Below are 24,405 nucleotides of genomic sequence, written 5' to 3' on the forward strand. Positions count from 1 at the left end.
CCAGCCTCGGGTCAGTGTCTGTGTGAAGTTTGCACATTCTCCCTGTGTCTGCGTGGGTTCCCTCCTGGTGCTCCGCTTTCCTCCCATAGCCCAAAGATGTGCGGGTTAGATTGATTGGCCATGGTAAATTGGCCCTACTGTCAGGGCATTAATAGAGTAAATATGTGGAGCTATAGGGTGGGATTGTGGTCAATGCAGACTTAATGGGCTGAATGGCCTCCTTCTGAACTGTAGGGATTCTATGGTTTCCACTTCTGATCATCGCGCAAAGATAGGATCTGGCTGTGCATTGACGTCACCAGAATTAGTCAATCTGCTGACATTCATGCTTTGGGCTTTTGAAATCAAAAGCAAGAAATGACACTGAATTTCACAGTAAAAAGTCTGACAACAACAGGTTTAAGTCCAACCGGTTTATTTGATAGTAAACTCACAAGCTTTCAAGGTTCCCCTCTTCTTCATTCACCTGAAGAAGAGGGAAACCTCGAAAGCTAGTGAGTTTACTATCAAATAAATCGGTTGGACTTAAACCTGGTGTTGTCAGGCTTTTTACTGTGTTTACCCCAGTCCAACGCCGGCATACCCACATCATGACTGAATTTCACCTCAGTGGAGCCACGGTAAGATAACTGAAAACAGCTCTGGTCACCCCAGTGTAGGAGGAACATTAGAGCCATGGAAAAATACAGTGAAGATTTTTGAGAATTATTTCAGGAAGTAGGCCAGAATTCTCTCATCCCTTACCCCCCCACCGTCACCATTGCCAGTGAGAATGGAGAATTTGGTGCTCAGCCAAAATTTCATCCACTGCAGCGGGACCGGAGAATCCCAGCTGCTGTCGAGTTTGGAGAATTCCAGCCAATGTTATGAAGAAAGACTCAAAAGTTGGGTCATTTCTCCTTGAAACCGAGATTAAAAGAAACTCTAAAAGAGACAAAATGAAGAGATGGTGAGAGCGCAAGTTCTGTAAGGCTATTTCTACTGACTGAGTGAATTGGTGAATGAGCTTGGGGGTGATTATGAACCCACATTTGCCACCGCTGTAAGTTGTGACGCAGGCTCAAAATCTCGCGAGAGTTGGAAAACGAGAATTTCGCTAGCAAGATTTTATTTTCCAATTTCCTCGCCCATGAAATTGGCATTTGTTAAAAACTTGAAGCAGTTGACAGGAAGCCGCTAGGGGCTCAATTTTGGGGAAGAAGAATGTGCCTGGGTACTGCCAGGACCTGGCAGTGGCAAGAATGGGTCCTCTTAGGAACCCCATTTTCTGGAGGACTGGTGGTGGGGAGTGGAGGGGTCCCTTATATGATCTGATGAGGGAAAACTTACAATAATTATGTCAGGAATATAGACCAGGATTCAAAATTGCATTCACCCTGCCACTGTTGCTGTGGAGAGGGATTGCTCCAGCACTTGCGGTGTGGGTGGGGGAGGGGATTTTCTGATGCCTCTGTGTTGGGGCCTGCCCCAGTGCCTGTGTGATGAGGTGGCACTCCGAAGTTTACTGGGGGTGGTCGCCCCGGTGTTTTTAGGGGTGGGGGAGGCAATTTGCCCCAATGCTTGTGGGGGCAAGGGGGACGTGTCCCCTGTTTCAGTGAGAAAGGAGGTCATTTCAGGCGTAAATCAGGGCACCTTTTAAAGAAGGCATCCTATCTCTGTGGAGCTGGACTTGCCTGCTCTCTCAGACCCTGCCTCACCTGAGCGTTGGCAGAAGCTACGCCTCCGGGTTCTCTGTGTACAGAGTGCCAGAGAATCGGGAGCGAAAACTCGGCCATACAGTTGGGGAGCTACACACTGATTTTCTTATCAAAGCTGATACTCTATTAATTTATCAGTAGATCCCGCCCACGGCAGCACAGTGCTTAGCACTGTTGTCTCACAGCGCTAGGGATCTGGGTTCGATTCCCAGTTTGGGTGACTGTCTGTGTGGAGTTTGCACATTCTCCCCATGTCTGTGTGGGTTTCCTCCGGGTGCTCCAGTTTCCTCCCACAATCCAAAGATTGTGCTGGTTAGGTGGATTGGCCATGCTAAATTGCCCCTTGGTATCAGGGGGACTAGATAGGGTGAACGCATTGGGTTATGGGATTAGGCCTGGATGGGATTGTGATCGGTGCAGACTTGATGGGCCAAATGGCCCAATTTCCTAACTGTATGATTCTATTCTATTCTATCACGAGAACAATGGCACAATTTAGAAGAATTATTCCAACAGCATTTAGAACTCAGAATGTTTCCCGACAAATGACCACCGATGGATAGCCCATAAAATACTTTACAAGGGGAAATCGGATACTATTTGAAAAGGAAGAACACAAAGCAAGCCAGCGTCGTGGCAGGGGCTGATTGGGCTTGTTCTGCGCAGTGATTTCTCTCATTCTTCCATGTTGCTAGGCTTACACAAGGATGTAGACAGATTTGTTGGGTATTGGAAATCTGCCAGCAACTGTGGAAGTACAACGATGAGTATGAGTCACCGTCTCTGGGCAGGGTAGGGCATAAAAAGAAAGGAACTAGGGAGTTAAAAAAAATGAATCAAGTAACTAGCAAATAGGGTAAGGCCCTCAATGGTGATGTGCCAGCTCGATTGCAGTTCTCACGGCATTGTGGCAATGGTAAAACAAGATTTGTACTTGGCAGCGGCTGTGGGGCGAATTAGTATGATTACTGGCCCCGGCACCACCTTATAATAGCGCAGGAAGATTAAATTGCAATTTTATTGCATCACTAATTAGCATTACTATTGTGTTTCCGATGTTATTGGACACTGGTGTTGCACAGCATAAACTTAGTCAAATAGTCAAGCGTTTGCCACAGTGCAAACTGCTGTAAAACGGCAAACAAAACATTTCATTAATTATTAAGTCAGGCAATAAAAGAATGATCGGTATTTAGGAACTTGCTAACCTGTGGCCAAGCACATTCGTCACGACGGAATACAAATACCAATCAATAGGTATCATCTAAAATAAAACACTGCAGCAGTTAAACATTAATTCCTGCGTGCAATTTGTGCAGCCACAGCCTAAAACAAATCAATGACAGATTTCCCAATCAAAATGAATTGCCTATTTGAAATTCTTTCTTTGAAGTGCCCATCAGGTACGCAGCATTTGAAACAGCTCATCCTGGCTGAATGTTCCAGTCCCTAATTGCTTCGTCAGGCTTCCATTCCTCGTGCTTACGTGGCTGGAAACCAATGATATGAGCAGACGAGCACTGAAAACCTTCCTACCACATCCCTCCTTCTTATCGGGAGGGATTTTCCAGTTCCGCCAGAAGTGGGGCTGGAAAATTTGGAGAGCCCCTGGGCGGGATTTTCCTGTCCTGCCCGCCAACGGAGTCATAGTGGGCAGGACACGGACCATGCAAAGGTCCGTTGATCTCCAGAGGGCTTCTCCAGCATTGAGGCAAGCGTGGCCGGAAAATCCCACCCTTTGACTTCAAACGATTCTCCCAATTTTCCAGTCCCACTGTGGCGGCACCCACCGGTGTCAGATTTCACATTTCATTGCAAGATTTAAATCAGATAAGATTTTGATGCTTATCTTAACAAGCATTTTAACAGAGGCTCATTTATTTTAAACACCTTAGTTTAAATAGCAAATTGGGAATCGTAAGTGTCCATCTGTTAGCATCACCGAGAATAATTTCAAATGTGTAGCCAGGAGAGGATATCATGGCTTGGTTACCTAATAAAAGATAATCCTCATGGAGAAATAGGTTTTTCTTACACAGCGAATGGTTAAGATCTGGAATGAAATGCCCTAGAGCATGGTGGAGACAGATTTAATCAAGGCTTTCAAAGGGGAATTGGGTAATTATCTGGTTTGTTTTGTAGGACTAAGGGGAATACGCAGTTGAAGATGACTAGGCAAGTTGCTCTTGCAACAAGCTAGCATGGATCCAACCAGCCAAATGTTTCCTTCCAACAATCAGCAGTTCCCATTTTAAAAAGCCCAATCATTCACTCTTTTCGTACAAATGATGACTAACATTAACATCCTGCTCTGCTCAGCTGATAGCTCAGTGTCAATAACACTGCCAGTGTTGAGGGAACGAGGTCTGAGGCATTGGTGAGCTTGCTGGTCTTAGGAATTGTGTTCTTCGCAGTTCAGGCGAGACAAGCACTGAAGTGACCTGGTTTACTGATTAATATTGGTGCAGTTCCCTCATGTTATCACCTTTGAGTCATTTCTTCAGGTTAAACCTTAAAAAGGTGCATAAGTAAGGAAAAAAGATGCTAAAACGAATATGATTTAATTCCCCTGATTTTTAAATAATGTACCAGTGTAAAATTCATAGTAGAAACATACACCACAAACGATCGCCAGCATGTTGATGGATATGCAAGACACTCACCAAGGCCCCTGTGGATTCCAGCTTTATCTCGAACCCGTTTCTTCTTTCGTTTCGGTTCAAGACATGGGAGTCCGCCAATTTTTTCAAAGCACAGCTTCTTGTTGATGAAGAGGAAAAGAACTGCCAACAAGACCACAAAGACTCCGACCGCTGACAAAAACCCAATGGCCTCTGGTGTGACTACAGAGAGAACAAAAAGAAAACGAATAATTATTAGAGAATCAGGTTATCTGCTCCTCATCTGTTTCCTTCCTCTAATGGTGCAACCACCATTCGCTATATGGAGAGGCGAGCTACCTGCTTCAAGCACTCTGCTATTTCTTATGCCTGCTGGTAAGTTTGCTTAACAGTGGAATGGATCTACTTCCAAGCTCACCATTATCTGTATAGGCATGTCTAGCCTCTGACTGACATCTCCCAATGATAAAGCAACATTGAATGTATCACAATGAAGATTACTTGTAACAGAATTGTATTGAAGCATCTCAGAGTGCAACTTGATCTATGTAGACAACTTAAATGAGAACATGAGAATTAGTAGCAGGAGTAAGCCATCTGGCTCCTCGAGCCTGTCCCGCCATTCAATAAGATCGTGGCTGATCTCTTCATGGACCCAGCTCCACTTATCTGTCCATTCATTATAACACTTAATTCCTTTACTGTTCAAAAATCTATCTATCCTTGCCTTAAAAACATTCAGTGAGGTAGCCTCAACTGCTTCACTGGGCAGAAAATTCTACAGATTCACAACCCTTTGGGTGAAGAAGCTCCCTCTCAACTCAATCCTAAATCTGCTCCCCTTTATTTTGAGGCTATGCCCTCTAGTTCTAGTTTTACCTGCCAGTGGAAATAACCTCCCTGCTTCTATCTTTTCTATTCTCTTCATAATTTTATATTTCCATAAGACCTCCCCTCATTCTTCTAAATTCCAAAGAGTTTAGTGCCAGTATACTCAGTCTCTCTTCATAAGCCAAACCTCCCAACTGTGGAATCAACCTAGTGAATGTCCTCATAATGCCATCCAGTGCCAGTATATCCTGTTTCAAGTAAGGAGAACAAAACTATTCATGATATTCCAGACGTGGCCTCAGCAGCACCTTATACAGCTGCAACATAACCTCCCTGTTTTTAAACTCCGTCCCTCTAGCAATGAAGGACAAAATTCCATTTACCTTCTTAATTACCTGCTACAAACCAACTTTTTGTGATTCATGCACAAGGACACCCAGGTTCCTCTGCACAGCAGCACAGTGCAATTTTTTACCATTAAATAATAGTCTATTTTGCTCTTATTGCTAATACTAATCAGTTTGAAATGTCTGTAATGTTTCTTTGACTGTTTTAAGGCATCTCAGAGTGCAACATGATGTATGTAGGGAATCTGATTACTATTGCACTGTGTGTAACAGCCATTTGAAAATATTTGTAATTTCCTTTCAGATATTTTACAAAAAAGTCTATTTTTGCAATAAAAAAATTAAGTCACAATAATTTATAACTCACTACCCACCAATCCCTTCCTCATAGGGTGGCAATTGCAATACTCTAAAATACGATTTTTTTAAAAAATTACCATTCAGCAATCACATATTCCAAAATTACATTTTTAAAAATCAGCTGCTGTAGAAGAATTTTTTAAGTAAATACTTATTTTCAATTTCTTATTTATGGCTTGGGATAAATGTCGGATTAGAAGTGTAAAAAGAATCATATTGTAGTTCTCCATATTTTACAATATAATTATTTAAATCTTGCCTCTCACCCTAAGAATGCCAGTGCTTGCTGAGAAACAGTTGCACATGTATTGGTGCAGGTCAGAAACTCCAAAGTGTTTTATGAAGCTTGTCTGGATTATAAGTTTTGCATCTTGAATTTGGCTAGGATAAGCATGATGGGCTTCCGTTCAGGTATGATTCAAATGATCCATTAAGGAGTTTTTATCAAACGAAGTTTATATAAGAATATAGTCAACTTTTATAGTGAGAAAATTAACAAGAACTTTTATCAATTACAAACAAGAAACAAAACAACCAGTTACAGAACAAAGAGATCTAGGCGTACGTGTTCATAGCGCCTTGAAAGTGGAGTCACAGGTGGACAAGAGTGGGGAAGAAGGCATTCAGCATGCTTGGTTTCATTGTTCAGAACACTGAATACAGGAGTTGGGACATCTTGTTGAAGTTGTACAAGACGTTGGTAAGGCCGCATTTGGAATACTGTGTGCAATTCTGGTCACCATGTTATAGAAAGGATATTATTTAACTAGAAAGAGTTCAGAAAAGATTTACTAGGATGTTTAATGGATTGAGTTATAAGGAGAGGCTGAATAGACTGGGACTTTTTGCTTTGGAGCGTAGAAGACTGAGAAGTGATCTCATAGAGGTCTATGAAATAATGAGGGCATAGACCAGATTGATAGTAAATATCTTTTCCCAAAGTTAGGGAAGTCTAAAACTAGAGGGTATAGGTTTAAAGTGAGAGGGGAGAGATACAAAAGGTTACAAGGGGGAAATTATTTCACGCAGAAGATGGTGAGTGTCTGGGATAAGCTGCCAGAGGTAATAGTGGAGGTGGGTACAATTTTGTCTTTTAAAATGCATTTAGATGGTTACATGGGTACGATGGGAATAGGGGGATATGGGCCAAATGCGGTCAATTGGGATTAGCTTAGAGGTTTTTAAAAAAAGAGGATGGCATGGACAAGTTGGGCCGAAGGACCTGTTTCCATGATGTAAAGCTCTATGACTCTAAACACTATAGCATATAACCCTTAACAAAGATACCTAATGTGTTCCAATCAAACCAAAATCCTTGCCACAGACCAAACTCTTTAAGGAGGTTCAATACAGCAAAGTCTACTGATAATGGAAATTGAATCCTTTGGTTGAAGCCTGCAGCTATCTGGATTTATTCTGAAAAGTTTGAAGACAAGACAGCTTTCCAAAGCACCAGAGAGACTCTGGTCCAGCCCCAACAATAGCAGATTTTCATCCTTCAGGAAAGCAACAGAATTTCCAAAGAAAAACAATTTGGGAGAGAGAAAGACTTGTCTTTCAGCGATGTTGTTAACACTCCAACTCCTGAAACTGAAAATGAACTCCAGTCACCTGAACTTCCCACAATTTTTTCTCCTCCCAACAATGACAGTCCTTGTAAAGGTGCAGGGGAGATCGACCAGCATGGATTTTAACTACAGGGTTAGTCTGGAGCAGCTGGAGTTGGAGGTGTACAAGATTATGATACGTTTGGATCAGGTAAACAAAGGAAATTTGTGACCATTAACTGATAGCACAAGGATTATGAATCACAGGTTAAGATTGTGGGCAGGGGGAATACAACAAAGTACTCTCTTACACAGTGAGCAGTAATGAGCTGGGTGATACAGACAGAGACAACGAACAATTTCAGAAGAAAACTGGATGGACACTTGAAATAAATAAGCTTACAGAGCAATGGGGGTAGAACAAAAGAATGGGAATAATTGGATTGCTGTAGAGAGAATTACAATGGACTTGATAGGCCGAATGGCCCCCTTCTGTACTATAATCACTCTAAGAGTGAGATTTTCCACTCCCCTCCCCTGCCCATTTTGCGGAGGTGGATGCAATCCACCATTGGCCAGTGATGGGATCTTCCCGGCCCAGGGTTTCCTGTTGTTTGTTCCTTCCACCAGCAGGGAAACCACAGTGGGGGTTGCCATTGGCAGGACTGGAAGATCTCGTCAGTGGGAATGGCTGAAAAATCCCACTCTATGACGATCAGAGGCTAAAGGAACTAACCGCAGCGGGCAGAATACCAGCACATCCTTCATGGAGGAGATGTTACTGGTCATTATTGAAACTGCCACAGCTGAGACCATGGTGAACACTAGGGCTGAAACCATCAAAGATAACACAATATCCCGATTCCTTATCCTACTTCTCACACCCCCCTCATCCCACACTTGGCTCTAATTTGCAAGCTACAGATGGTGTAAGCCTATACTTCTCATTTTCACCCCTCTACCAGCCACAGGATTACCTTCCTACCTTTCACCCTTCAGATACCCAAGAACCGCAATCTCATCAGGCTGTGGAGGAACACCGGGGAGAGAACAACGCTGAAGACACACCGTCACTTAATTCCACTCTCGCCGCCACCCACTGACACTGCGCGTGATCTTAGAGAATGACACTGGGTATGAGTGCGCCACAGTCAGGGAAGAGAAATGGGTGGCGCAGGTGCCAGCATGCAGAGGATGAAGTACTACTGCCGAGGGCTGAGATGGACATTTCACCAGGGCAGACAAGTGAAGGCAGCCGATACACATATACAAATTGCTCAATGCATTGTGAAGCCTGTCAGAAAGACTGCATTCAGTGTCAAGAAAGATGGGGAAGTTGGCACCAACATGACATAGGGCACTGGCTTGAATCTCATTCAGTGCGGCAGGGGAAAGATATTGAACACACTGGTGGCGACAACAAGCAACTGTTGGCAAATGTCTCAGCCTTCACTGAGATACAAGCATCTGCCTCCTATTCTCTTCACTCGCATGCACCTGCCTGGGAGAGCTGAGGCCAATTATAACAGACCTAACGCCACTCTAAAGTGATACAAACCTCTTTGCCTGTACACCTCGCGATCTGCCCCGACCAGGGAAGTTGAAATCGGGAGCTTGATCAATGTGAGGATCACAAGCTCAAGCCAATGACCTTTGACAGCAAGTATTAGGGCTCCAAAATTCTTTGCTATCAATATTGATATGTCCCACTGTTAGCTGCATGGAAACAGTGCACAAGGAAATCAGCACAATTGGAATTATTTTTAACTAATGATTTCTTTTCAAATCAATGCTAGCTGAGTCTTTTCTTTGGTTTGTGTCTTGCTTTGGTTTTTTGATGGGCACATACTGAGCCTGACTCTCCAGTGCAGTATTGAATCTCCATCTTTGGAATGAGAAGTTAAACCACGATCCTGTCTACCCATTCACGTGGGTGTTACAGATTTCCCAGCACCGTGTAAAGAGCAGGTGGCCAGGCTGACATTTATCCCCCGATGAAGATACAGACAGGCTAATTGATGATTCATCCGATTTTGCTGTATTGTTGGACCTTGCTGTGTGAAGGTTAACTGTCTCGTTTTCAGTTTCAATGCAGCATGAATTGACAGTACAGTGCTTTGGGATATCCCGAGGATATAACTGAACATTCCTTTGTTTTTCTTTCAAATCAATATATTAAGGCATGACTAATAACCACATTGCATACTCTAGTTTGCCTGCAGGTAGATACTATTCCATTCTTTAAAAACTGAGATGCACAAGTGACTCAAGTGAAGTAATTATTTTATCATTGCAAAAAATGTATCACGAGTAGCAAGGAGACTCGAGCGACCAAAAGGTCTCCCTCCACTTTTCACAGTCATATGTCTTCTATTCCTAGGAGACGGAGCCTATCTCCAAGGCGTGGCACAGTGGTTAGCATTGCTGCCTCACAGCGCCAGGGACCTGGGTTCAATTCACTGTCTGTGTGGAGTTTGCACATTCTCCCCATGCCTCTGTGGGTTTTGCTCTGTGTGCTCCTGTTTCCTCCCACAGGCTGAAAGATGTGCTGGCTGGGCGTGTTGACCCTAACAGGCACCGAAGTGTGGCAACTAGGGGAATTTCACAGTAACTTCATTGCATGTTCATGTAAGCCTTACTTGTGACTAATAAACAAACTTTAAAAATAAACTTTATTCAGTTTTGGAGATATTCTGCATGCATATACACTAAGGGCGGCACAGTGGTTAGCACTGCTGCTTCACAGCTCCAGGGTCCTGGGTTCAATTCCCAGCTCGGATCACTGTCTGTGTGGAGTTTGCACATTCTCCTCATGTCTGCATGGTTTTCCTCTGGGTGCTCCAGTTTCCTCCCACAGTCCAAAGATGTGCAGGTTAGGTTGATTGGCTATTCTAAAATTGCCCCTTAGTATCCTGAGATGCGTAGATTAGAGGGATTATTGGGTAAAATACGTAGGGATATGGGGGTGGGGCCTGGGTGGGATTATGGTTGGAGCAGACTTGAAGGGCCGAATGGCCTCTTTCTGTACTGTAGGGTTTCTATGATTCTATGATAATAACCCGATAAGTTTCAAAACAGCAGACAGCTACATGCCACTACACAGACCACAGGCTTATTATAATTTAAGCTACATATAGATCCCAAATTTAATCAAGATGATTCCAATTCCCTGTTATTTTCATAGAGTCCCTAGAATCTCTGACAGAGTATCTTATCCATGCCCCCTGCCCGCCATATCCCCATAACCCCACCCATGGCTAATCCATCTAACCTACCCTTCATGGGACACTAAGGGGCAATTTGCCATGGTCAATCCACTTAATTTGCACATCTTTAGACTGTGGGAGGAAACCAGAGCACCCGGAGGAAATCCATGCAGACATTGGAGAGAATGTGCAAACTCCATAAAGACTGTCACCCAAGGCCGGAATTGAACCCGAGCAAGGCAGCAGTGCTGACTACTTTGCCACCTTGTTGCTCTTGTGGGGAGAAATTGCAGGCTATTATCTCATTTTACTTAACGGAACGGCTAGATAGTTTCAAATTTTCTAACACTACTCCCACAGTGCCATAGAACCCCTCCTCTCCAGCAGTCCCTTTCAGAGTGCTTTACAAACTATGTGAGGTTTTTGAAGTGTGGTCACTGATGTAACATAGGGAAAAGTGTCAGCCAATTTGTGCACACAAAGTTCCCAAAGCACCAATGAAATAAATGACCAATCTGTTTTAATGACATTGGCTGTGGGATAAATGGTGCCCAGGGCACCAAAGGAACTGCCTGCACTTCTTGCAAGATGCTGTAGAACATTGTTAAGTGATCCTAAGGGGAAGTAGAGTCACTATTTAATGTCTCATTTAAAAGGCAGTACCTCTGGCAGTACAACACTACCTCATCCACAGTCAAGGCTGACAAACACAAATGTTCATATAAAATGCGACTGACTGGCATTCAGTTTACCCAATGGGTTTTTTTTATTTATTCATGTCACAAGTAAGGCTTATATTAACACTGCAATGAAGTTACTGTGAAAATCCCCTAGTCACCACAGCTTGGATACACTGATGGAGAATTTAACACGGCCAACGCACTTAACCAGCACGTCTTTCGGACTGTAAGAGGAAAGTGGAGCACCCGGAGGGAATGCACGCAGACATGGGGAGAATGTACACACTCCGCACAGACAGTGATGCAAGCCGGGAATTGAACCCGGGCCCTTGGCGCTGTGAGGCAGCAGTGCTAACCACTGTGCCATTGCTTGGAGTTATTGACAAAATGCAAATTCCGGCTTTAATTCTGCTATGCCACACAATCGATGGCACGCTGACCTTTGTGAATCAGGAACGGTGTGGGAGTGAAATTATCTTTCACCCCCGCAAAGACAACGTCTCAAATCTTTCCATGCTTGACTAGCTCCTCAACAGATTGCTGACATTTTCCCTTTCACGCGAAACTGCTACTTACTCACCAGGTACTCAACACTACCAGGTAATTGGTAAATGCTAACCTGCCAGATTCCAAATTATACTGTAGACGGAGGTGTGGGCGGAAATTTTAATTGTATTGCGCATCTCAATAACAACTGAGAAACTGATTAATTGGTCATTAAGATTGCACTTCTGTGATAACCTACGCAATTTTCACATTGCATAGAGATGCAACAGAGTAAGTTTGTTAACCCTTTTTGCTCCTGTTCTTAAAATACGTAGCTCTTTCCATCCGACATGTTGTGTCATAACTGGCTCAGTCACACCACAGTTGCATACGCAACAACTTTGTTTCAAGCTGGACGATGTGAGGATAAATCTCTCTCTGTGAGAAGTTGGCTGATCTGAGCCCAGGTTACTTTCTTACTCTTTCACAGGATTGGAGCGTCGCTGGCAAGGCCAGCATTTGTTACCCTTCCTTCTTTAACAACTGCAATCTGTGTAATCTAGGTACATCCACTGTGCTGTGGGGAAAGGCCTTCCAGGATATTGACCCAGAAACAGTGGAGGAACGATGATATAGCCCCAGTATATGGCTTGGAAGGGATTTTGGAGATATTAGTGTTCCCATCTGTTTCCCTTTTCCTTTGTGGTCTTTGAAGTAGAGTCACTGATCTAACATAGTGAAGGGAGTTTGGAAGGTGGTGTCAAATGGAAGCTTGGTGCATTGCCTGTTCTGGTGATTGGAGAGGTGCTGCCATGGGCATGAATGCTCAGGTTGGAGTGGGAAAGAAAATAATTGGCAGGTTTCTTACTCCTTACCATTCTACATTGCTGAAGTACAGCGAGCAAGCGAGGCCAGGTTTGGATCATCCTTTAACTTCCCTTCAGCAACTGGGACTTGATGGTTTGAGTTACAAGTAGAGGTTGGATAGACTGGGACTTTTTCGCCTGGAGGAAGGAGACTAAGGGGTGATCTTTTCAAGGTCTATATAATAATGAGGGGCATAGATCAAATAGATAGTCAACATGTTTTCCCAAAGGTAAGGGAAACTAAAACTGGAGGGCATAGATTTCAGGTGAGAGAGTGGAGATACAAAGGGGCCCAGAAGGGCAATTTTTTTCACACAGCGGGTGGTCAGTGTCTGGAACAAGCTGCCAGATGGAGTATAGAGGCAATTTTGTCTTTGAAAAAGCATTTAGATAGTTACATGGGTAAGGTGGGTATAGATGGATATGGGCCAAACATGGGCAATTGGGACTAGCTTAGTGGTTAAAAAAGGGGGTGGCATGGACAAGTTGGGCTGAAGGGCCTATTTTTTTGCTATAAACCTCTATGACTCTAAGACTCAGTCAAATGTCTGGCAACAGTTGCCATCAAGAGCAAGATACAAGAGGATGACCAACAAACCTCAAATAACCGTCGAACGAAGAACTCTCAAGATCTTGAGGAAGAGGAAGAAAGAAATCTCTGGAAAGCAGAGGACAAATTAATGAGATAAGGAACAGGGAAAGACTGTCGGCGGGATTTTCCGCAGCATGTTTTGTGGTGATGGAGGCAGCCCACCACTGGCAGGCACAGTCAGCAGGTTTTCCTGTTGATTGTACACTTCGCCACCGTGGACCCCCTGGTGGGTGGAATGTGCGCGTGTGCATGCGCGCATGTGTGGGGGTGTGTGTGTGTTGGGGGGGGGGGGGTTGTGGGGGGGAGGGGGGTGTGGGGGGGGGGGTTGTGGGGGGTTGTGGGGGTGGGTGGGGGGGTGTGGGGGTGGGTGGGGTGGGGGCTGGGGGCGGGTCCGGGGGGGGGCGGTGGCGGTGGTCGCCATCAGCAGGAACATAACATCCTGCCAGCGGGAATGGCCGGAAAATGTCAGCCTGTTCGATTGCCTATTGCAACAGTTTTAGAATCTTATGGTATCATTGTTTGTCTTATTAATCACATTGTTCAATAGGTGAAGGATATTAGAGTATCTATAAATGGGGATAGCTGGACACTGGCATGCGAGTAATGTTAACTGTGAAATCAGTGAATAAACTCTCCCCAGCAAAGAAAGCCACTGTCATCATTTTAACTTCATCAAACAGCATGGATCCAGTTAACAATTCGGACAATCTGAATGCCTCTTGCTTCTGCACTCAGGGACATCATAAGCTCTAATACACTCAGAATAAATAAGCTTATTTGTGAAAGTGGCTGTTGATGCCTGCTGAGTGAATATTAATAAAATGATTTTACACATGGCTTCACATGGACACAGCACAACACATTTAAGGCAATTTTCTTCGAAGGACTTACCTTATGCTATCTCTATTAACTACACTGAATACAGTGAGAAGTTGTGTGCTGCCATTGTTCTACTTGTTCAAAGTCACAGTGGACAGGCATTATTTAGCACAATGCTTAAATTCACCACCAGAACTTTACGCTACATCTCACAGGTTTTTCCTGGATCCAGCTTCCACCATAACTGCATAGAAAGAAACATTGGCCAGAATTTTACCAACATGCCCCCGCTGAGGATCGCAGAATGGCAATCTCCGTTTGCCTCATTACGAGTCTCAGGTGGGCTTGCTGGTAAAATTCCGGCCTACTGGACCTGAAGTATTAATGCCACAATTCACTCATAATCCTTGGCAGAAATCTAGTCCTAATCTTTAGTTCCAAAATTCGTGCCATGCTCTAGTTTTAAGGAAACACTCGGCCAAAACATTTAGATTTTTTCTCGCCTCGTGTTTTCAGTCTTGCCTTTTCAAGAATCTTTCAGTATTCCACTTTCAGTCGTATTCATTTCACTCCTCACAGAAGGGGCTACAACAAGTCAAGAAACAATCAAGTCAAGATTGAGTGACAGCTCTATTCACCCATTTCAATGCCCAATATTTCTGCTGTGGAGAGTTGCGTTCTTTCATTGTTTAATTATGACTGGAGTCTCGGGTTCATATTTCAGTCTTTATGGAAAATTTGCTTTCAGTTTTAACTTTAGCTGACTTAAGTAACATGAAGCTTGGGGCGCATTCACACTACAGGGGAGGTGGCCTGAACACAGTGAATATGACTCAACTGATTGGGAGACACACCCATGCAATAGTCTTGACTGTTGACCACAGGCTGTGCATCACCCAGTGTGGGATGGAAGGTGGGGAGGATGGTGGGGGAGAAGAGAGACGACTGGAATAAATAAAACTTCAAAATACTTCCATGCCCCCACAAATAATTTAAAATTTGACTGAAATTTTACTGATTTTTTTTACTAAAAATAAAGACGACTTTTTCCAGTTATAAAATGCACCACATTTCTCCCCACAGTAACCAATGGTAAGGAAACCTCGGTAATGCTGTGGTACAGTAATAGAGAGAAGGTTTGAAGGAAGCTCTTTGCTGAATTGCGAACATTTTCCAGGAGGCAGGATCCTTGTTGGAGGTCAGAACAAGGTAGGTGGCAGAGACAAATTCTGTCACTGATGCATGAACTTTTAATTTACTTATTTATTAGTCACAAGTCAGCTTTCATTAACACTGCAATGAAGTCACTGTGAAAATGCCCTAGTCGCCGCACTCCGGCACCTCTTCAGGTACACAGGGAGTGAGTTTAGCATGACCAATGCACTTAACCAGCATGTCCTTTGGAGTGTGGGAAGAAACTGAAGCATCTGGAGGAAGCTCACACAGACATGGGGAGAACATGCAGACTCACACAGACAGTGACCCAAGCAGGGAGCAGTGCTGCCTCACAGTGCTAGGGGCCCAGATTTGATTTCCAGCTTGAGTCCCTAGCACTGTGCTGGGCCTTGCTAATGTGCTTGGTGGGCTGCTTGGCTGAACATTAGGCCACCCACCTACCCACATGGCATTATTTCTGGTAAGGGCAAAGGTCATCATACTTAAAGGGTGAGGACATCTCCTGAGGGAAGGTTGCCGAGTCTCACCTTCAAGACTGAAGGGCAACTTCAAATTGGGAGCCTGCTGAGACTTTCAGATGGCTTTATGGAATGGAATGGCTGCCCCAAGATGTCTACACTGCATCATTTTGCCATTCAATAAAACCATTGCTGCTCTGACTATGGTCATAACTCCACCTTTGTGCCTGTCTCGCATTATTCCAAACTCTCTTGTCAAGCAAACGCCTGCCTGGATGTGATTATCTGATAATGGTTTGTGTTAACATTGGAACCTATCTGGAACAACGGAGTATTCCAGTATAGCCAGGCAGTCTGTTATCTGGGATGACCAGGAGCATCTGTCCCTTTGGATTGCTGGACAGGAGACAGTGACTTAAACTGATTTACAATCAATCGATCTGTCAAGGTGGCCGTTATGTCAGTTTTCAAGCGAATGAACTGTACTTCAAGATATATACACAACCCTGATGACCTCACTCACATGACCCTAACTGGGGTTGAGACCCATATTTTGGGAACCACAGTGTTAGACAGAAATATTGACTGGAATCATTCTGAAATAAAGGCATCAATAAAGGGAGGAGGTAAATGCAGGTTCATTTGTCAAGACTAGGCACATGAGAACATCAGCAGTAGGGCTGTGTGCGCTGTGGCCTGCTCACAGGCAAAAGTGAAGTTGAGACTGGATTGCATGACACATTTTGCAATGCCATGTTGCCGTCCCTTAAAGGCATATTACAACTATCTGATAAGGCTTGAGTGCGCTGCAACACCACTGTGTTAGAAAGAATGAGAAGGTGTACGAATATGAACTTGCTTCAGAGTCAAAATTCCAACTTGTAGCTGTTAACAAGGCTGGGATCAAACTATGATCAGGTAGGGGATGGGGCTAGCCCATTGGACTGGGCAGCACTGTGGTTAGTACTACTGCCTCATAGTGCCAGGGACCTGGGTTCAATTCATGGCTTGGGTCACTGTCTGTGCAGCGTCTGCATGTTCTCCTCACATTTGCAAGAGTTTCCTCTGGATGCTCCAATTTCCTCCTACAGTCCGAAAGACGGACTGGTGAGGTGCACTGGCCACGCTAAGTTCTCCCTTGGTGTATCCGAACTGGTGCCGCAGTGCAGCAACTTGGGGGATTTTCACAGTAACTTCATAGCAGTATTAATGTAAGCCTACTTTTGACACTAATAAATAAACTTAAAAACATAAAATTTAAACTTATAACTTGGGGTGTACTGATGCCCTGCGATGATGGTTTGCCCTGGCTAGGGTAGAATCAGAGTAGCCAATGAGGTTAAATCATGCCTTTACCTGATGCAATTTTTCAAAGCCATCTTGGCCCTTTTGGCTAAGATGAAGCTTCAGATAAAGCCCGGAAGGGGTTGCAATGTCACCTTAGATCCGGTTTGTCTCTCATGTGGGAACCACTATTGGTCTTAACTTGAACTGGCTTTTTTGATTAGAAGTAAAGCACTAAAAGGTACCAATTATAAAAAAAACAGGGCAGTGGGTGTGGGGAAATGGATCAGCATGAAAGGTTTCAATAGCCTGATTGTTAAGCACAGAGCAGATATGAAAACTTCAAGGAGTGTGCTTTCTATGAATATTAACTTTATTAAAGCAGTGTGTACTAGATGCACTGCAGCAATTCACCAAAGATTCTTAGACAGCACCTTCCAAACCCACGACCACTTCCATCTCAAAGGACAGGGACAGCAGATACATGAGAACACCACTACCTGCAAGTTCCCCTCCGAGCCACTCACCATCCTAACTTGCCATTCCTGCGCAGGTCAAAATCCAGGAGTTCCCTCCCTAACAGCATTGTGGGTCAACCCATAACGTATGGACTGCAATGTTTCAAGAAGTGGATATGCTGGCGTTGGACTGGGGTAAACACTTACGCCTTCGTCACTTCGTCAAGGGACAAACCCTGAAAGCTTGTGAGTTTACTATCAAATAAATCGGTTGGACTTAAACCTGGTGTTGTCAGACTTTTTACTATGTTTCAAGAAGGCAGCTCACCAGCATCTTCTCAAGGGCAACTAGGGATGGGAAATAAATGCTGGCCAGCCACTGATGCCCATGTCCCATGATCCCATGATTGAATAAAAAAAAAGTGGGTTTTCAAATATACTTCCTCCATTCTCTGGCGCTTGCCTCCTGATTTCCCTCAACAATAAATTGGTAAAACACTAAATGAGGCAAGGCAATTTGAGAGAAATTCAGGTGTGTACAATATTCTAGTAACCACCATATGATTTATTTGGCCGGCTCCTTCGATCACGCAGACACATCTTTTCTGAAGTTATGCTGAAGTGTAACTGTTGGTAAATCATACTGAAAGGAAACGTTACGAGGGAGAGAGGAACTCAGCAGCCATTAAGCTTTGGGCTGGCGGTGAACAAATTGCATTAGCTGGGCGGTTTTGCTATGCAACAAATTCCCATCTGTAAAGTTGAGCCATTCACACACAACAATGTACAATGTGTGATGAGCAACTCATACATTTTTACTCACCTGATGAAGGAGCAGGGCTCCGAAAGATTGTGATTTCAAATAAACCTGTTGGACTTTAACCTGAAGTTGTGAGACTTCTTACCATATATATTGAAACAAACAATAAGGTGCATTGTGTACACGTCTATAATAAACAATTTACGTCAATGCTGGGAGATTGTACTCTCAATAATTAGACACAATAGGTTTCTGTTATGTTTATATTAATTGTATCCTGGGAAATATTTCCCGCACTGAGTAATCTAAAGGAGGCTGTTAGTGTCTGTCAGTCTTCTCCTTCTCTTTCTTTCTGATGCAACAGAAAGATTAAAGTCACCCCAGAGTTTCTTGTAAGGCAAGATTCAAGGATAAATTAGTGCAATTTGTCTTCAGTGTGAAAATTGTCGCCAGCTAATTAGTGAAATAGCACAGAAGATGTTTTTTTCGCTGATGTGTCAGTGCATTTTTTAATTTTACAATCAAATGAAAGGCAAATGCAATTATACATGCTTAAGTGAATATTTTGCCAGGAAATGCTTATAACAGACTAATTTTTTGTCAGTCTGTTTATGACTGGTGAAATCAGCTTTTTCAGGCTTTGTGAAACCCACAGAAATTTAACCCAAATAATCCCAAAGCATTCCAAATGCCTCAATAAAGTGATTGATCTTTCTATTCACATTGTACGAATCAATATCCAGTGGATAATACTTTGATTCATTCATGGGATCTGGGCAGATCCTATATGGCCAGCATTTGAGGCCTGCTCCCAATTGCCCTTGTGAAGGAAGCCTGGCTGCCTTCTTGAACTGCTGCAGTCCATCCTTCGTAAGTAAGTCGACAATGCCATTTGTGAGGGGGTTTCCCATTTTCTGATCCAAAGGCAGTGTAAAAAATGTGATATAGTCTAAGTCGCAGAGGATTTGCCAACTTGGTGGCACAGTGGTTAGCACTGCTGCCTCACAACGCCAGGGACCCAGGTTCAATTCCGGATCACTGTCTGTGTGGAGTTTGCACATTTGACCCATGTCTGTGTGGGTTTCCTCCCACAGTCCAAAGATGTGTGGGTGAGGTTGATTGGCCATGCTAAATTGATCCTAGTGTCAGGGGATTAGTGGGGTAAATATGTGCGGTTACGGGGATAGGTCCTGGGTGGGACTGTGGTCGGTGTAGACTCAATGGGCTGAATGGCATCCTTCTGCACTGTAGAGATTCGATGATATTACAGGACAGCATGCCTGCTAAACAGCAGAAGCAGGAAATGAAAGACAGATCCCTGTGTGGGTCAGAGCTCTGCAGTCGTGCCACATCCAGCCATCGATGGCAGCTGAGAAATAAATAACCGATGTAAGAATGCGGCTCCACAAACATTCCCAGCCTCAAAGACAGGAGAGCTTCATAGCCTCACAGGTGTCTGACTTGGCGGGGAACTTGTACGAACATTTTCCCATGTATCTGCTGCCCCTGCACTTCCTCAATTTTGAAGGTGCTGTGGAATAAGTCTTGGTGAGTTGCTGCAATGCACTTTCTAGATGGTACACACTGCTGTCACTGTGCTAGGGTGCTGCAAATATTTAAATATATGGAACGCTGATCAAGTGGAATGCTTTATTCTGGATTATGTTCAGCTTCTCAAGTGTTGGTGGAGCTACCACATTAGTGAACATGGTTTTATCAGACTCCTGTTTTGCGGCTTGTAGATGGTAGACTCTGGGGAGCCAGGAGGTGTGTTACTCACCACAAAATTCCCAGCCTCTGATGCAGTCAACTTTCTGGTCAATGGTGACCACTATGATGAGAGATTCAGTGATGGCAACATCAAGGAGAGAATAGATTCTCTCTTGTTGGAGAAGGGCATTACTTGGCACTTGTGTGGCACAAATGTCATGTGCCACCCCACGTCTTGCAGCATCTGGGTACGGATTACTCCAGCATCTGAGGAGTTGCGAATTGTACAATCGATGAGTATCCCCACTTCTACCCTTACGTTGGAGGGAAGGTCATTGCTGAAGCTGCTTAAGTTGGTTAGGCATCACCCTGAAGAACATTGATATCCTGTGGCTTAGATGATTGACCTCCAACAATCACGACCATCTTCCTTTCTGCCGGTGTGACTCCAGCCCTTCACCTTAGGTCAGTTGTTTAATTATCAACCACCATCCATGGTTGGATGTGACAGGTCTGCAGAGCTTAGATCTGATCTGTTGGTGCGGGATCTGTCTATCGTTTGCTGCTGCTTCTGCCGCAGAGAGAGCATGTAGCCCTGTGATTTACCAAGTTAGCAAGTGCCTGGTACTGCTCCTGGTACTGCTCCTGGTACCATCTCCTTTACTCTTCATTGAACCAGGGGTGTTCCCTTGGTTTGATGGTAAAGGTAGAGTGATGTCTATGCCAGGACATGAGGTTAAAGATAGTGACTGAATGAAATTCTGCTACTGCTGATGGCCCACAGCAACTGATGGATGCCCCGTTCTGAAACTATTTGCACAGTGGTAATGTCACCTACCACAATGGAGGGAGTAGACACGTTCCAGTACATTATCTATTGTTTCAAAAGCCACAAAATGTGATGGCCCAAGTATCACCTGATTACTCTTGTAGATTGAAACACTCCCTTCTCTCATGAGAGAACAGAAATAATTTTCCAACCTAATGTTAACTTTTCCTGAAATTAATTCAAAAGGGTAATTTCAAATTGATTGGGTCATTCAGATGCAAAGACAATGGCTGTCTCAAAGTGTGAAAGTCATCACACAAGGTGTATACTCAACCTCAACACCCAGCAACAATGGAAAAGGACTTTGGTCTTGTAACAGGTCATATACTAAGACAGCCATGTTTAGTGCCTGCTTTTAAAATACAAAGAATTTGCTTTGAACAGAGGATTCATCGGGTAGCCACTGAATCTGGCTGCACATCAGCTAAGCAACCAAGGTAATAAACATCTTGAAAGTGGGAGAAAGACACTCCGCAACTTGTTCCAGCTCCAAGTTCACCTCAGAACCAAATTCTTGAAAAGTCAACTACATGAGACTTTTCATGTAGTTAACTACATGAAAGTCAAAAGGCAAAAGTCAACTGCAGGTTATACAAAATTCTCTGCTTTACGAGATCTTCACTTTAACCAAAGGATCAACCCATCTAAGAAACCACAGGGCTGCAACAAAAGAGAATGAGACTATCAAGTTGTAATTATGCTGTTTCTTCCCTCACCTGTATATAATTTTTGTGTGAGTCAGTCAAGTCAGAGAAATGTCACGTTTTAAACATAATAACATAAGAAATAGGAGCAGGAGTAGGCCATCTAGCCCTTCGAGCCTGCCCCGCCATTCAATAAGATCATGGCTGATCTGTCGTGGCTCAGTTCCACATTCCCGCCCTCTCCCCATAACCCTTAATCCCCTCGCTTATCAAAAACCCATCAACCCGCGTCTTAAAAATATTTAGCAAGCAGCCTCCACTACTTCAACGGGCAGAGAATTCCAGAGATTCACCACCCTTTGAGTGAAGAAGTTCCTTCAACTCCGTTCTAAACCGTCCCCCCTTTATCTTGAGGCTGTACCCTCTAGTCCTACTGTCCTTTCTGAGCGGGAAGAGTCTCTCCACCTCTATCCTTTCCATCCCATTCATCATCTTATATGTCTCAATGAGATCTCCCCTCATTCTTCTAAACTCTAACGAGTACAAGCCTAGTTTATTCAGCCTCTCCTCATAGCTCAACCCCCTCAACTCCGGTATCAGCCTAGTAAACCTCCTCTGCACTCCCTCCAAGGCCAAAATATCCTTGCGTAAGTGCAGTGACCAAAACTGCACACAGTACTCCAGCTGCGGCCTCACCAATGCCCTATACAGCCGCAGCAAGACCTCCCTACTTTTATCTTCAATCCCCCTCACTATGAAGGCCAGCATCCCATTCGCCTTCCTGACCACCTGCTGCACCTGCAAGCTGGGTTTTTGCGACTCATGCACAAGGACCCCGAGGTCTCTCTGCACCGTCGCCTGCTGCAGTTTTTCGCCACATAAGTAATAGTCCTTCCTACCATTATTCCTACCAAAGTGGACCACCTCGCACTTGCCAACATTAAATTCCATTTGCCAGTTCCTGGCCCATTCGCCCAGCCTACCTAGATCCTTCTGCAGGCTCTCCACACCCTCCGCACAATTTGCCGTTCCCCCAATCTTGGTGTCATCAGCAAATTTCGACACCATACACTCGGTTCTCTCCTCCAGATCATCTATATAAATGGTAAATAGCTGAGGCCCCAGCACCGACCCCTGAGGCACTCCACTAGTCACCATCCACCAATCCGAATAACACCCATTGACCCCCACTCTCTGCCTCCTATTTGACAACCAATCCTCTATCCACGCTAACACCCTACCCCCAACTCCATGTCCCCTGACCTTCTGCAATAACCTCTTGTGAGGTACCTTGTCAAACGCCTTCTGAAAATCAAGAGAGACCACATCCACCGGCTCTCCTCTATCCACCGCCCTAGACACATCCTGATAGGACTCCAATAAATTTGTCAGACACAACTTCCCCTTAACAAAACCGTGCTGCATCTGCTCTATCAAGCAATTCCCCTCAAGATGCCTCGCTATTTCCTCCTTGATGACGGATTCTAACATTTTACCTACAACAGACGTTAAACTAACCGGCCTATAATTCCCTGCCTTTTGCCTGCCACCCTTCTTAAACAACGGCGTAACATTAGCTGCTTTCCAATCTTCTGGCACTTCCCCGGAATCCAGCGACGTTTGGAAAATAACCACCAAGGCATCCACTATCACCTCCGCCATTTCTTTCAGAACCCTCGGATGCATTCCATCCGGTCCTGGGGACTTGTCCACAATCAGCCCCTCCAGTCTGTTGAGCACTGCCTCTCTAGTAACAATAATGTCATTGAGATCCTCCAGTCCTACCACCTTTCCATCGCTAACACCCGGCAAATTATTCACGTCCTCCTCCGTGAAGACCAAAATAAAAAAGTCATTCAAGACCTCAGCCATTTCCCCATCCCCTACCACTAAGTACCCCCTCTCATCCTCTAAGGGTCCAACGTTCACCCTAGCCAGCCTCTTCCTTTTTATATATTTATAAAAACTCTTGCTATCCTTTTTTATATTAAGCACTAACCCAGCTTCATAGTTTCTCCTACCCTTCTTTATCAATTTCTTTGTCAATCTTTGTTGACATTTAAACCTCTCCCAATCCTCTTCTCGCCCACTACTCTTAGCTACTCTAAACGCCTCCGCTTTTAATTTAACACTTTCCTTCACCTCCTTCGTTATCCACGGCTTATTACCTCTCCTCCTACGGTCCTTTTTAACCATCGGAATAAATTTCTGCTGAGCACCAAGAAAGATCTCCTTAAAGATCCTCCACTGCTCCTCAGCAGACCTACCTTCCAACGCGCTCCCCCAGTCAACATTCGCCAATTCTTCTCTCATCCTACCATACTCCCCTCTGTTCAAACAAAGGACGCGTGTCCAAGAACCCACTTTCTCCTCCTCCATCTGCACCAGAAACTCCACCATACAATGATCACTCTCCCCAAGAGGATCCTTCACCGCAAGGTCCCTAATTCTACCCGCTTCGTTACATAACACCAGATCCAAGATAGCTCGCTCCCTCGTCGGCTCCAACACACACTGTTCAAGGAAACTATCCCGGCAGCATTCCAAGAACTCCTCCTCGAGCCCACCGCGTCCAACATGGGTCGACCAATCAATATGTAGATTGAAATCCCCCATAATTATTGCCGTTCCATTCCTGCACGCCGCACTTATTTGCACGTTAACAGCCTGCCCCACCTCCAGATCATTATTCGGGGGCTTATAGATGACATCCACCAGCGTCTTCCTCCCTTTGCTGTTCCTAATCTCCACCCACAACGATTCCACTTTCTGCTCTTTGGTTCCTATATCATCCCTTGCTACCACCCTGACGCTATCCTTAATCAGCAGAGCTACGCCCCCCTCTTTTTCCTCCCACCTATCCTTCCTAAACACTTGATACCCCTGGACATTCAGCTCCCAGTCCCTGTCACCTTGCAGCCACGTCTCTGTAATGGCCACCAGATCATATCCATTTGTGCTGATCTGCGCCACCAGCTCATCCACTTTATTCCGAATGCTTCATGCATTCAGATAAAGTGCTTTCATCCCAGCC

The 24,405-nt window shown here is 44.4% G+C and overlaps 1 protein-coding gene across 2 annotated transcripts in view; it reads right to left on the minus strand.

Moving 5' to 3' along the window:
* Positions 1 to 24,405, minus strand: part of syt16 (synaptotagmin XVI) — a 158,808-nt gene that overhangs the window by 51,254 nt on the left and 83,149 nt on the right. For both annotated transcript variants that reach the window (XM_080202403.1, XM_080202402.1), the window contains exon 2: positions 4,361 to 4,540. In XM_080202403.1, coding sequence (XP_080058529.1) covers positions 4,361 to 4,540 — 180 coding nt within the window. The remainder of the gene's footprint in view (positions 1 to 4,360; positions 4,541 to 24,405) is intronic.

This window comes from Carcharhinus amblyrhynchos, chromosome 14 (genome assembly GCF_965287045.1).
Source record: "Carcharhinus amblyrhynchos chromosome 14, sCarAmb.v2.hapA, whole genome shotgun sequence".
NCBI classification, from domain to species: domain Eukaryota; kingdom Metazoa; phylum Chordata; class Chondrichthyes; order Carcharhiniformes; family Carcharhinidae; genus Carcharhinus; species Carcharhinus amblyrhynchos.